The 14,319-nt window shown below is 41.6% G+C and overlaps 1 protein-coding gene across 1 annotated transcript in view; it reads right to left on the reverse strand.

Moving 5' to 3' along the window:
• RMND5A (required for meiotic nuclear division 5 homolog A) overlaps positions 1 to 14,319 on the reverse strand; it is a 54,684-nt gene that overhangs the window by 26,410 nt on the left and 13,955 nt on the right. The window contains exon 2 of the mRNA XM_065891210.1: positions 7,981 to 8,123. Within this exon, the coding sequence (XP_065747282.1) occupies positions 7,981 to 8,123 (143 nt within the window). The remainder of the gene's footprint in view (positions 1 to 7,980; positions 8,124 to 14,319) is intronic.

Below are 14,319 nucleotides of genomic sequence, written 5' to 3' on the forward strand. Positions count from 1 at the left end.
ACCACTTCTGTTTTACTATACTTTTTCCTTTTATATTTTTAAAGGAAAAGAAAAAAAAAGTGGAAAGATGTTCTTAAATGTGAAGGCAGGATTCAAAAAAGAATCAAAAGCAGAAAAGCACACATTCAAGGGTGTGTCCGCCTAGAAAAGATATTATGACTTAAAAAGAGAAATCAGGACACATAAATTCGTACACCACCTCATGTACTTTTAGTATCATTCACATTTTTGATGGGTTAAAAGTTTTAAAATCTGGAAGCTAGGCAGAGGAGGAGTAAATGACTTTAACAGACCATCACTATGAAACCATGAAATCTAAAACCATCCAACCTCTCTGCCGTATCATGAACATGCTTACAAATTGGTTAGATTTAAGGACTGGCTTTCATTGCTCACCATCCATTTCTGAAATACATTTTATGAAATTATAATTATTGAGCAGGTAGTGATAACCATACACGATAAAACTCAGCATTTGTTTTAATTCCTAAGTGCCAACTCTTGAATACTGTTCATTTTTTTTAAACTTCTCCATCTACTTTTGAAGAAAAATTGGTCTGTGAACCTATGTGCTACTGTTGCAGCCACCAGGAATCAACTTCCCTTCTAAGCACCCAGTTAATCTGATTTAGCAGTGAGAGGTAAACGGCAAAGCATATTTAACAGAGAACAAAAAGACCTGGATTCTGGTTCCACGCAGGCTGGGAAAAGATACCGACTTCACTACAACCCCCAAGAGATTAGTAACCAAAAGAGGTTTTTTTAAAAAAAATTCCTACCAATCAATAAAAAAGACAAATAACCCAGTAGAAAACAATGGACAAATAACCAAGAAATTCACAAAGGAGAAAATTCACATGGTCAAACATATGAAAAGATGCTCAACTTCAAAGATGATGAAGGAAATGCAAATTAATACAAATGGATACTATTTCACATCCGATTGATTTAAATTTTTTAAAAGTCTGATAGAGCTTCCCTGGTGGCGCAGTGGCTGAGAGTCCGCCTGCCGATGCAGGGTACATGGGTTCATACCCCGGTCCGGGAAGATCCCACATGCTGCGGAGCGGCTGGGCCCGTGAGCCGTGGCCGCTAAGTCTGCGCGTCCGGAGCCTGTGCTCCGCAACGGGAGAGGCCACAGCAGTGAGAGGCCCATGTACCGCAAAAAACAAAAACAAAAACAAAAAACAAAAGTCTGATAATACCAAGTGTAAGTAGGAATTGAGGAAACAGAAACTGTTATATATGTTCAGTAGGACTATAAATTGTTATAAACCCTTTAGGGAAAAATTGCTAAATTTTTATTAGTAAACTTAGTAAAGGTGATGATGAGGTATATGCCCTGTAATAAAATAATCCGTATGTAGGTATATACCAGACAGCAGTGCTTTGCCAACTATGGGTTGGCAAATCAATTTAGTAGTGTCTCATAACGAGCATTTATAAATGTTGCTCCTTTTAGACACTCCAGTCTCTCCTCTGCATGATACTCATACCTCTCCTTTAGTTTTCAAAGTTAAGAGATAGGTAGATTAGCCAGATCAAGAAAGGTGTGGGGGGGGTGGTTAGGGGGTGCACATTGATAAGTTATTTCTTTATAAACAAAGGGGAGTCATGTGGCGTGGCCAGACATGTGTCAAACTACTCTGTTGGGCTTTTAAGATCCTTAAAATGCCCCACAATCTATCCACCTGTCACATTTACATCCCCGTCCTTCACAATTATTTTACATGTTATTTCACATACCTTTCTGCTCTGGTCAATCTGCTTCCCCAACTTCCTCCTTATCTGAACCAACTACAGAAATCTGAGCGACTATTTTACTAATTCTCCCAAAGAAGGCACACACCTCTTACCACACCCTAGAAGCACAGGACAGAAATTCATACATACAGTGGGTGCCCTCAGGGTACTAGGAATTAATTCTTTCAAAGAACTCCAGCTGGGAAAGGCTCTTCAAAGTCTTAAAATCTGGGCTTTTATCCCAGCTCTTCCATTTGCTTTCTAGTTCTGTGATCTCAGGCAGGTTACTTAACCAAAGTCTTGGTTTTCACATCTGCGTATGCCGACCACAATCTCTACCTCACAAGGTGTTGCTAACGACTAAATTAAATAATGTACATGAAGATATCTATTATCAGTACCTATCCCCTGGTAAGCCTTCAATAATACAGATGCTGAATCTGAGGGCCAGGCCTTGCCACCAAATCTTCTGATTCTACATTTAAAAGAGCTTCATTTTAGAAAACATAAATAAAAATAAAAACACAAAAGCACTTTAACAGAGGCATTAAAAATAAATTCATTCATTTAAAATCACTTGAATACAATTACAGACTGGATTAGTTGGCACCGCGTAATAGGGATAGGGTCTGTTTCCCCTCTCAACCCAACCTAGCTTGGATGCTAGACCAAGCAAGCTGTTTCATCTCGACGCAGGCAAAAGTGGGTTTGTGCCCCCTCCAGATCCAGTGGGGCTCTCTGATCCTGTATTCTAATCTGAGACTTGACTGCAAAGGTCCAGGCTTTCCTCTGTGGACTAGACTATAATTCAACAAATAATTATCATTACCAACTAAATAATGTAGTTTCATTCTGCTCAGAGCCTAAAACTAATAACGTAATGGGACACATGGCAGAGAAAGCGGAACTCAACTCCTCTTCTGAGAATGATCTTCAGACTGAAAAGGACAAAACCAATATCGTTTCACAGAAACTGAAGCCCAGTACAAGTGAAGAGACGCAGAGAGCAACTAGCTGCTTAAGTCAGGACTCTTGGTTCCTACAAACAGAAATCTCTTTTGCCCAAGCAAGTAGGATTTAAAAGGAGGCACAGGGGCTTCCCTGGTGGCGCAGTGGCTGGGAGTCTGCCTGCCGATGCAGGGGACACGGGTTCGTGTCGAAGTGGACACGGTATCGAGAACACGGCTGCTCCTATTCAAACCACATAATTTAAAAAGAACAGCTTCCATCCTGACCACAAAAATATGAGATTTTTATTAAATGCCTTGCTAGTAATTGGTGTTGGGGGCGGGGGAAGGAGGTTAGTTTGACATGTTTTATTTTTAGGGAATTTGTTCTTAGCTTCTAATCACTGTTGTCTTTTTATAACTTTGTTCAACATTCCTTTTCAATAATTCTAAAAATTCCACCCAAAACATACATCAAATTATCTGCCTATATTTCAGAACTCAAAACTTAGCTTTTTCATCTTAGACTAAATTTTCTAGCCTTTTTAATTTCCTTCATTTCCTTCCTTAATCTCCTTCCTTCGTTATCGTCTCTCTACTACAAGGATTTATCCATTACATAGTAAGAACTTTAGAGCCAACCTCACCCACTAAAACCAAATGACTTTTTAAGGCTAAAGCCCCCAAATTTTCTCCTGCCAGTATCTTTTTCTCCTCTCATACCCCAGTCATACCTACATAAAAGGCAGTTCCAAACGGCTCACCCAGAACTATCTTAAACTATTCTCTATTTCACTTTTTATAGCCTTACTCCATTTTTTTTAACCATCATCATGTCGCCTCACCAGTGTAGATGCTCCATCTAGTGGCAGAAGATTTTCCCCCTTAAAACATTACCAGCCCTGCAATGGCCTAACTGACTTCCTAGAACAGCACTGTTTAAGAACAAACGCTTGAGTGATACCTTTTCCCAAACATCAATTCACCACTTCCAAGCTGTACACCTGGGGTATGTTACTTAGTATTTCTGAATCTTAGTCTCTTCATATGTGAAATGGGAATAATGTACCTGCATCGTGGGCTATAAATGTATATAAAGCTCTCAGCTCAGTATCTGGAACATGGTCAACACTCCCTTAAGTGAGAGCTGTATTTTCCTACTCCTGACTTCTCCTTAGTCTAATTTCATCCTGTCTAATGAAGACAAGCAAATCCTCAAATGCTTTCATCGTTCCTTCCCTTTCCCCCTCATCTCCGTGGAACAAATCCTGACGCCTTCCATCACTGGCCTGTCCCCAGCCTGATCTTGTCCTAGTCCTGACAAGGGCAGCCGCTCCAAGCCAGTGAGTCCCTGAGAGTCTTTAACAGGAGTCAAGCATTTTCTCAGCTGTTCAGCTCCTTTCTGGGTGCCACAGAAGAACCACACCTCACTGCCCTGCTGCTCTAAATCTTACCCATTCTTCCAAATCAAATTTAAAATATCAACTCCAGAAACCTTTGGGTTTTTTTGCGGTATGCGGGCCCCTCACTGCCGTGGCCTCTCCCGTTGCGGAGCACAGGCTCCGGACACGCAGGCCCAGCGGCCATGGCTCACGGGCCCAGGTGCTTCGCGGCATGTGGGATCCTCCCGGACCGGGGCACGAACCCGTGTCCCCTGCATCGGCAGGAGGACTCCCAACCACTGCGCCACCAGGGAAGCCCTTCCCTTTCCTTTTTATAGTAAGCAGAGTCCATCCTATGCAAACTTACTTTATGTTGCCTCGGAATCTTTCCAGTTCTTTTATGTGTACAAAAAGCACCCTTACATGAACAAACTAGACCACAATCTTCTAAAGAACTGTATGTTTCACTTTCCACTGTCCCACAGCAAATTTCAGACACTTTAAAACCTTAGCACTATTTCACACACACACACACACACACACACACACACACACACACACACAGGAGTCTAAAGCAATAATTGTTTTTATTGACTTTTCTTAGGAATTAAACTTTAAAAAAGTCAAAAGACTAAGTAAAACACTAAAATACACTAAACAGGAGAGAATTCTAGATTTTCTTAAAATAGAGAAGGAATTTAAAAATTATAAAATAAATATTAAAAACACATTTAAAAATTTTTTTACCACAAAACCCAATGGTTATTGTTATTATATATTATAAACTATGATTATACTACAAGCATCTGGAGATAGTCAACATGTTAAAGCAGAAATCTTCAATAACTTTTTATGTTGGCAATAATTAAAAGCCAGAAAATGTCTCGGTTAACATCATAAACTTCTCTTCTGTGTACATTTTCAGCGAAGTGATGACTAAAGAACTTTAAAAGGAGCACTGAAACATTAAAGGAAAAAATAAATCATTTAAGCATGTCAAAAATTTACTGAAGTTCCTCACTCAACAACCAACCTGCTCATAAAGGAGTCACCAGCTTCTTTACTGTCCTCCTCTCAGCAGGGTGGGAACATGTGTCCATAACATGGTACTCACAGGCCGCTGGATGACATTCCAGTTTATTACTCAAGGCTATTTGTTGTGTAAAGGCTTGAGCCTTTAAAGGCTTGAGCCACAATGGCTTCAGCTTCATCCTGTTTGTTTACCAGTCCACACAAGTCCACCCAGCCTTTATAGCAGGCGGCCCCGGAAGCTTGCACAAATTTACCAGGTGCAAACTAGAAGAGCACGAAGACTTTACAAGGCAAAGGAGTCTTGACAACAACAGCCAACACAGAGTTCCTCATACGCATGGGAAGCTCATGTACAAGGTCTAGATAGTTCTAGCAGGGTAACAGCTTCGTTTACAGCTGAGGCTAAGAAGATGGCCCCTCCCACCCCAAACAAGGGGAGAGAATGTACTGGAAAATGTTAGTGAACTGGGCTAAGAGATCCAAGCTTTCTGCTGTGACCCAGGACTATAATTCAACAAATATCACCACTATCAGCTTAATGATCTTATTTCATATGATAGATCAGAAGAATCTAGAAGCTGGGTCCCCTAGAACCTAAACTACTTTCACAGGAACATAAAACCTACCAAAAAAAAAAAAAGAAATTACTTGAAAAAGCCCTTATAACTTCCAAGTACCTGAAAAATGTCTTCAAAAGAGAAATGAGTAAATTAAAATATTTAATTAGCAGCATTCACCTCAAACACATCCCCCCTAAAAAAGTCAGAATATAGACTGCTCACTATGTGTTCCCTTGTTATCCAATCTCAAAAAGAGAACTTCCATTTCTAGCACCAAATACATTTAAATGCTTTGCCTCAAAGATTACCCAGAACATGATAACCCTTGTGAATATCTAGAAAGACTCGCCAGGTCGGGAGGAAGACATGTTTAGCAAGTCACCAGTAGCTGGGGGACAAGAGTAAAAGAGGGTTCTGATGGTAATTATGACAGGACAAGACATAAGCTAGGAAATGAGGACATACGGTCACCCTACCAGTGGCAGAATGCAAAGATCCTGAATTATTTGCCCAAATGTTCCAAATCTTGGTGGCCAGTATCCGCACACTTGAGGTACGACTGCTGAGGCCGTCCCTACCTATTCCCAGAATCTGGGCTCTTTTCTCAGACGCTTTCTCTGATTGGCTGCTTTGGAAGCTTCAGCTATTCTCACTGTCATGGCATGTTCTGGTCCTGCTGCCCCCCGACACTGGCATAACTGCAGGCAGCCTGGTGGTCAATGCCTCCAGGAACCTCCTGGGGTCTGAACCATCATTAGAACGCCTTGGTCACTGTCAGCCACCAAAATCCGAAGCTTCCTAAACACCACCAGTAGTTACCTCACCCTAAAGAAACAGAGGGTTCCTCACCCACAGTGATTTAAGACCACCTCTAAAGTGCCCCCATCACCATTCCAGGAGGTCTTTAAGCAGTACACGCCAACAATCACTTCACGTACCAGCTGACCACAGCCAGCACCACAGCCCCCAGAAGTCTGAGGCTGAAGCCACTTCCAAAGCTGTGTTCGCTCCCCTGCAATTAACAAACAGGCATCACAACCTCAAAGCTATTTCGGAGAACACTTGCTGCCTTCCCAGCCTCTGCTGGCAACGGCCATCACTGACCCAAAAATGAGGCTGCTGCCGCCAACACCACTCCTCTGCCTCTTTGGCTGAGGCGAAGCCCACAGCGCTGTGGGAGTGGTGAGAGCTCTCCAAACGGTCACTAACACTTCTGAAGGCACAGCTACCCAAACAGTCCCCCGAGCCCCACCACTCACAGTCCTGTCACACCGTACCTACCAGTTAACCACATCTCCTTAGAAGCATCTAGTGCTCACTGAGGCTGCCTCGAGCCTAGCTTTTCAACACTACTGCTCTGTAGGAGTATTTCTAACAGACTTACCCACGAGTTACAGCCACTCTCTGGATTCCACGAGTTTCTACGTTAGAGCTACTGTTCTCATGTATACATATGGAGCAGCTCATAAGACCGGTTTTACTACAAACAGCTCTCCCCAAAAGTTCCTCCTACCCTCCCGGAAGTTTACAACATGTGAACAAAAATGTCCATAACCAGTCACAAACTCCCCAACGTTTGACTGTTTCAAACTCCTCTGAAAGGGTCAGAGGTATCACACAGTAACCTTAGGCCACTTCTCTTAGTCGCCACTAGGACTATGAACTCCAAGGGCAAAATTGGCCCAGTGCTGAAAGTGAAAACTGCTTAAAAGTAAACCACCAAGTTAAAGATTTAAGAGATGTCGCAAGAGCAACTATATTCCAATAAAAATTAAAAAAGAAAAATCACCCAATACAAGTGACAGGCCTTGCTAGCTAGCAACCAAACCACTCACACAGAAAGCAACACTGGAGAAAAGTGACTAGCATGCTCACAGGAAGACAACAAGAGTTAGAATGATGCAGGGGGGACAGATGCAAGCGTGTTATCCTAATCATCCCATAACAGAGGCAGAGTCATGGCCTGGGAATTACTCAGGAAGTCGGAAAAGTTACTTCTATAAACAAACTCCCTCATAGTAAGTTAAAATTTCTTGGAAATTTACTCATCATGACACTAGGAGCGGTAATCATTTAAGCAAATGGGTAAAAAACAAGGCTGTAAAAAGGAAAGGGTTTTGGTTTGTTTTCTTTTTGTTTTTTAAATAACAGCAACAGGGAACTTTAACATAATAAAACCAGATCTGCAAAAGTTTATTAAAAGCAAGGATAAAAGAAACAACATAAAATAATCTGAGACAGCTAATGTTATTGAAGCAGTGACAGGCGATGAAGGATGATGCTAAAGCACGCCAGACAGTCCCTTCAACACCATACCTTATCAATGGCTTTTCCAACCCGAGAAACACTGCTGTGGATGTCTTTGTGGTCTGAGGCCAATTTTTGAACAGTATCCTTTATTCTCTTACAGCACTGTGTCAAAACAAGTGAAAGCGTCCCTGATAATTCAGCATCTTGACCTATAAAAAAAGAAAGAAAGGAAGAAGACTGGTTATTCACAAAAGCAAATCCAAAGATGGCAAGTTACAAATTGGCCCTTTGGAACATGAAAGATGGAAGTAGAGTGAAGAAAAATCAGTGTCTGCTTTGAACAGATGGTCACGTTCATAGATAATATTTTTCAAGTGAATTCTAAGAAAGCTATCTTAATTTTTTATTGCTTGGAATAAATTTTAAAATTTTACCATGAAATAAATCACTTTTGTAATTACTAAAATCAGGAGACAATAATACTGTGAAGGCATTTTTCAGAAAATATGCCTACATGAATAAACTCACGTATTCAATCCACTTAAACTGTCCAAGTCATTCTCACATTTTGATTATTACTAAATTTCCTAAAGAGAGATAAATCTAAATGCTTTATGTTCTACATAAAGAAGAAAAAACAAACTTCTTTGGATACCATGATGAAAACAGTGAAAAAGAGAAACAGGGCAGAAAAGAGTTAACATACCCCCACCTGTAAGCAATAGTGAGCCACTCTTAGCGAGTTAGGGGGTAGGAACCCTCCTGAAATCCAAGTTCCCAGATGCCAGCCAAGGGTCAACCTTGCAAGCAGGCCCACAACCGGAGGGTTCCTACCACCCTAACTGGTTAAGAATGGCTCACTGTGCCTAAACTGTTTGTATAATGTGGTTCGTGCCGAGCTACTTTTCTTCTTGGCATCCCTGGACTTTCGGTATCTGCTAGACAGAGGGGGGCCTGTATGACTAGTACCCAGTAAACACCTGAATACTGTGTCTCTAAAGGAGCTTCCCTGGTAGGTAACACTTCACACTCGTTAGGATTTGATGTTAGAGGAATTAAGCGTGCCCTGTGTGACTCCACAGGGAGAGGGCTCTTGGAAGCTTTCTTCTGGTTTCCTCTGGACTATGTCTCATGTGACTTTTCCCTTGGCTGATTTTGGCCTTGTATCTTTTTGCTGTAATAAATGTTAGCCATAAGTACGAGTGTGACTACCTGCTGAGTCCGGTGCATCCTCCTGGTAATCGCTAGAACCTAAAGGTAGTCTTGGGGACCCTGACACACACAATTAATCAACTGGAAGTTACTACACTTTATATCCTCTTTCCCTGTGTTACTTCCTCAGGAAATAGGGAGGAGGAAGAGAAAGAGAAGAACCAAGAGAGAACAAACTCAGTTATACTTGTCAATTACCTCATAGATCTACACATCCATACCTGTAAGCAACAGACCTGGCTCCTGAAAGCCTGCTCATACCTGCTCATACTGCGCTAAGACCCAGCGCAGCCAAATTAAAAAAAAAAAGCCTGAACGTACAGTAGCCTTAGGATGTTTATTCGTTCAACAGCTATTTATTGGGCACTCGATTATGTGACAGGTACAGAAGTGTCCAGGCAAAAATCTCTGCCCTAAAACCTACCTTCTGGTGAGGACGATAAACACAAAGTCAGTCAATTATACAGTACGACCAAAGAGGATACGTGCCACTGGCAGGGGTGGGGGGAAGCAGAGTGAAACAAATGGGGAGTGTATGTGGCTTGAGCAACTGTAATCTCAAACAGGTGGACGTCATAGGCCTCACTGAGAAAGTGACATCTGGGCAAAGACTTGAAAGAAGCGAGGGAATTAGCCATGTGGAGACCTCAGAGGGTGAAGGGTAGCAGAATACACCACCCCAAAATCGCTTCTTTGGCGTAAGGATGATTTTGAGCTGATTATTCTGAGAAACAGCAGACACAGAAGCTCTGAAAACAGAGTAGAAGTTACCCTTTGGTAAAGGAAACTTAAATTTATAAAATAAATCTCCATTTGTAAGGGTAGCTCCCTCTCTGTACCAGGCAGAGAAGAATGGCTCTAAACCTCTAAAGAAATTTTTTATCATGATGACAGCTCAGACTTAGATCTGTATAACAAACCTTATTCTTGTTTACTGTGCTTTTCCTGGTAACCTCTCCATTACTGCCCTCCCCATACCAACCCTTCTTTTGTCTTTAGCTGAAGATGGTATTTAAGCCTGAATTCTAAGCCACCTCTTTGAGTTACTCATTTTTCCCTGAGAATCTCCCACATACACATGAGGTATACGTGTTAACAAACTGTCTGTTTTTCACTGGTTAATCTGTCTTTTAATACAGTATTCTCAGCCAAGAACTTGCAAGGGTAGAAAGAAAATTATTCTTCCTCCCCTACAGAGGAAAGCATTCCAGACTGAGGGGGACAAAGCCCTATTGCAGAAATATACCTAGATTATTCAAGAAACAGCAAAGAGGCCAGTGTGGCTAAAGTAGATTTCTGGCAAAGGAGATCAGTAGGAGAGGAAGCCCAGGAGACCAGGGCGGGAGTCCCGATCTTGTAGGGCCTTTCTGGTACCGTAAAGTCTTTGCCTTTCACTTTCTTTGAGTGATAGGAATGCCCATTGCAAAGTTTTGAGCAGAACAGCTACATAAACTGACGTAACATTTTAATACAGTCATTCTGGCTGATGATAGGAGTACAAGACAGAAGCAGGGCGATGAGTCAGGAGGCTGTGGCAGCAATCCAGATGAGAACAGTGGCTCAGCCCAGGGTGTTAGGTGTGGAGGTGGTGAGAAGTGGTTGGATTCCGGACGTATTCTGAGGGCAAAGCCAACAGGATTTTGACTGGGTATGAGGGAAGAAAAGGACTCACAGATGACTCCAAGGTTTTCACCCCAAATCAACCAGAAAGACAAAGCTGTCTTCAATTCAGATGAAAAAGATTAAAGGCTGAGCAGTTATGAGGGGGAGGGAGACATAAAAGAGTTCAGTTTGGGGCTTGTGAAAGCTGAGTAGTCACCCCAGTGCATATGTGTAAGAGTGAGTTGGATATATAAACCTGGAGCTCAAGAGCAAGGTCAAGGTTGGATACAAATTTGTGAGTTACTGGCATACATATGATACTAAGTGAAATCAACAAGAGAGAGTCGGGGCAGACACACAGAAGTGATAAAAGGAGGGAGTCCTGGGAACTCCAAGTTTATGAGACCAAGACAAAGTAGAACTGGAAAAGGGGACTAACAAAGACTACTGAAATACTAACTCTGGTGTGGGAGGAAAATCAAGGAAATATGGCGTTCGGAAAGCCAAGTGAAGAAAATGTGCCAAAGAGAAGGAGTAACCAACTGCGTTAAGTGTGCTGCTACGTATCAGGTAAGATGCGGACTGAGAGCTGACCACTGACCTACAATACAGAAGTAATCAGTGACCATGACAAGAATAGTTTTTCCAGAGTTTTAAGAAAAGAAATCTCGAAGACTGTAGGGACCGTGAAGAGGGAATATAATAAGTCTGACTCAATGACAACCACTGAGAGAAGTAGAAAGATAAGTAAACTGGAGGTAGTGCCCATAAGGTACCCAATCCAATGCGGGGTGGCCAAAATAAAAACTACCCTCACTTCTAAATACAACTGCACAAAGTATATATCAGGTGCTTCCAATTTCTAGTAACACAGTTTAGGCTAAGACAATACTTGGTAATCCAGGAAAATTTTTAAATCTGTCTAAAAGGTGTCCCATACATACTTGGGGCCAAAAGAATCTCTTTGCTTCAGTAAGCTCTGCTCTGACCATTTCTGGTCGTTCTGTATCTAACCTTATCTAAAGTCAACGGCTTTACCTTCTCTATGAACTTCTCTGCCCACAGACTTACTCAGCCTTCTCAGTTCCTAATGAATTCTGTTCTCTCCACCACTCCTCTGGCCCGGAATCATACGCTATTTAACGATTTCATGTATATATGCCACCATCAATCTCGACTAGATGTAAGACCCAAAGGGAAGACAAGTTCTTATCGTAAACTGTATACTCCACAGTCTTATATGCCTTGCACATCCGCAGGCACTATTAATATAAGTATTTGGATTGATGGTAAATAAAGGGGGAAAAAAAGTTAAAAAGAAAGTCATATTGAACAAATGGTGCTGGGATAACGAGCTATCCATATGCAAAAGAATCATACCATAGAGAAAAATTAAATCAAAATGGAATGAAGACTGAAATGTAAGAGGTGAAACTATCCAAGTCTTGGAAGAAAGTGGGTACATTCTTGACCCTGGATTGGGCAATGGTTTCTGAGATATGACACCAAAAGCAAAAGCAACCAAAGAAAAAATAATTAAATTGGACTTCATCAGAACTCGGCGCTTTCACTGCCGTGGCCCGGGTTCAATCCCTGGTCAGGGAACTAACATCCCACAAGCTGTGTAGTGCAGTCAAAACAACAACAACAACAAAAGATATACAAATAATCAATAAGCACAGGAAAAGGTGCTCAACATCTTTAATCAACAGGGAAATGCAAACCAAAGCTACAGTGAGAGGGACTTCCCTGGTGGCACAGTGGTTAAGAATCCACCTGCCAATTCAGGGACACAGGTTTGATCCCTGGTCCGGGAAGATCCCACATGCTGCGGAGCAACTAAGCCCGTGAGCCACAACTGAGCCCAAGTGCCACAAATACTGAAGGCTGCGTGCCTAGAACCCATGCTCCTCAACAAGAGAAGTCACCGCAATGAGAAGCTGGCACCCCAAGGAAGAGTAGCCCCCGCTCGCCACAACTAGAGAAAGCCTGTGCGCAGCAACGAAGACCCAACGCAGCCAAAAATAAATAAATAAACTACAGTGAGAAATCACTTCACACCCACTGGGATAGCTATAACAAGAAAGATGGACAACAAGCGTTGGCAAGAATATAGAGACTCAGACCCACATCCATTCCTGATGGAACGTAAAATGGTGCAAAAGCGGTAGAAAACATTCCTCAGAAAGTTAAACAAAGTTACCACATGACCCAAGAATTCCACTCCTAGGTATACACCCAAGAGAAATGAAAACGTATGTCCATACACGAACTTATACATGTTCATAGCAGCATTTAATAGCTCCAAAATGGAAGCAATCCAAATGTCCAAATGATGAATGGATAAACAAAATGTGGCAAATCCATATGACAGAGTATTATTCAGCTATAAAAAGGAATGCTGATACATGCTACCACATGGAGGAGCCTCGAAAACAGTAAGTGAAATAAGCCAGACACAAAAGGCCACAAATTGTTTAAATCTACTTCTATGAAATGTCCAGAATAGGCAAGGAGATTCATGGTTGCCAGGGGGTGGGGGAAGGGTGGAACAGAGAGTGACTGTTAGTGATACGAGGTTTCTTCTGGGAGTGATGAAAATGTTCTGGAATTAGATAATGGTTATGGCTGCACAACTCTGAATGTACTAAGAGCTAGTGAAATACACACTTTAAAAGGGTGATTTTTATGGTATGAGAACTTTAACTCAATTTTTTAAAAAACCTAAGAAATGCAAACCATAACTCCTATCCATCCAGACATGTTTGTTTCTACAGTCAGTAGACAACAAAGTAAGCAAATGGTTAAGGAACAGAAAAGCAGAGCCCAAGCTGGAGAGAGGGCATTTGGAATTTACCAGCTGAACTTCTATGTCCCATCCTTGAAATCCATCGATATTTTCGAATCTTAGCAACTTAGTTTTTATAAATGATAGATACTAGTAATATAAGGTCAATTAATTAACACTGAGAGAGTCTTCAGTATGCCCCAAGGAAAAATAATTTCTACAAACTATTTGGAAGCCCAAGAAAAGTATAATGGAATAATCTGAAAGAGAACCCTGGGAAAGCCCTGTTCAGAGAGAAGGATTCCACTAATGCATTTTCAAATGGATTCAGTGGAAAGCAGCCAAAGGTAAAAACAGGTTTGAAAATCACAGGAATAACAAACTGACTGAGACCAAACTTCTAAGTCCTGAAGGGAATGTCCTAATGTTCTTTTGATTTATTTGTCTGAAAATAAAACATGCTTCAAGGAGAACCATTCTGTGAAAGAAATCTAACTGGATTCAGTTCCTAGGAGGAAAGCTGGGCAATTACTGTGACAGCCATCTTTACCATAACTAAACCAGATATGAAGGTGAACGCTGGATTACAGGTTTGCCACTGGAGTGGCCACTCTTTACCCAGGATGAAGTCCCGTGCCAACTGTGTCTGGCAATGCAATAAACCTCCCTGTGCTCAGAACCCATACACAAACATGAAAGAAATCGTTCTGAGACAGTGCTCACCACTTAGTCACCACGAGTACTTTTTTTTCCTAATGCTTTATTTTTTGAGAGCAGTTATAAAACTGGGAGAGAGCAGAGGA

Source organism: Phocoena phocoena, chromosome 14 (genome assembly GCF_963924675.1).
Source record: "Phocoena phocoena chromosome 14, mPhoPho1.1, whole genome shotgun sequence".
NCBI lineage: Eukaryota > Metazoa > Chordata > Mammalia > Artiodactyla > Phocoenidae > Phocoena > Phocoena phocoena.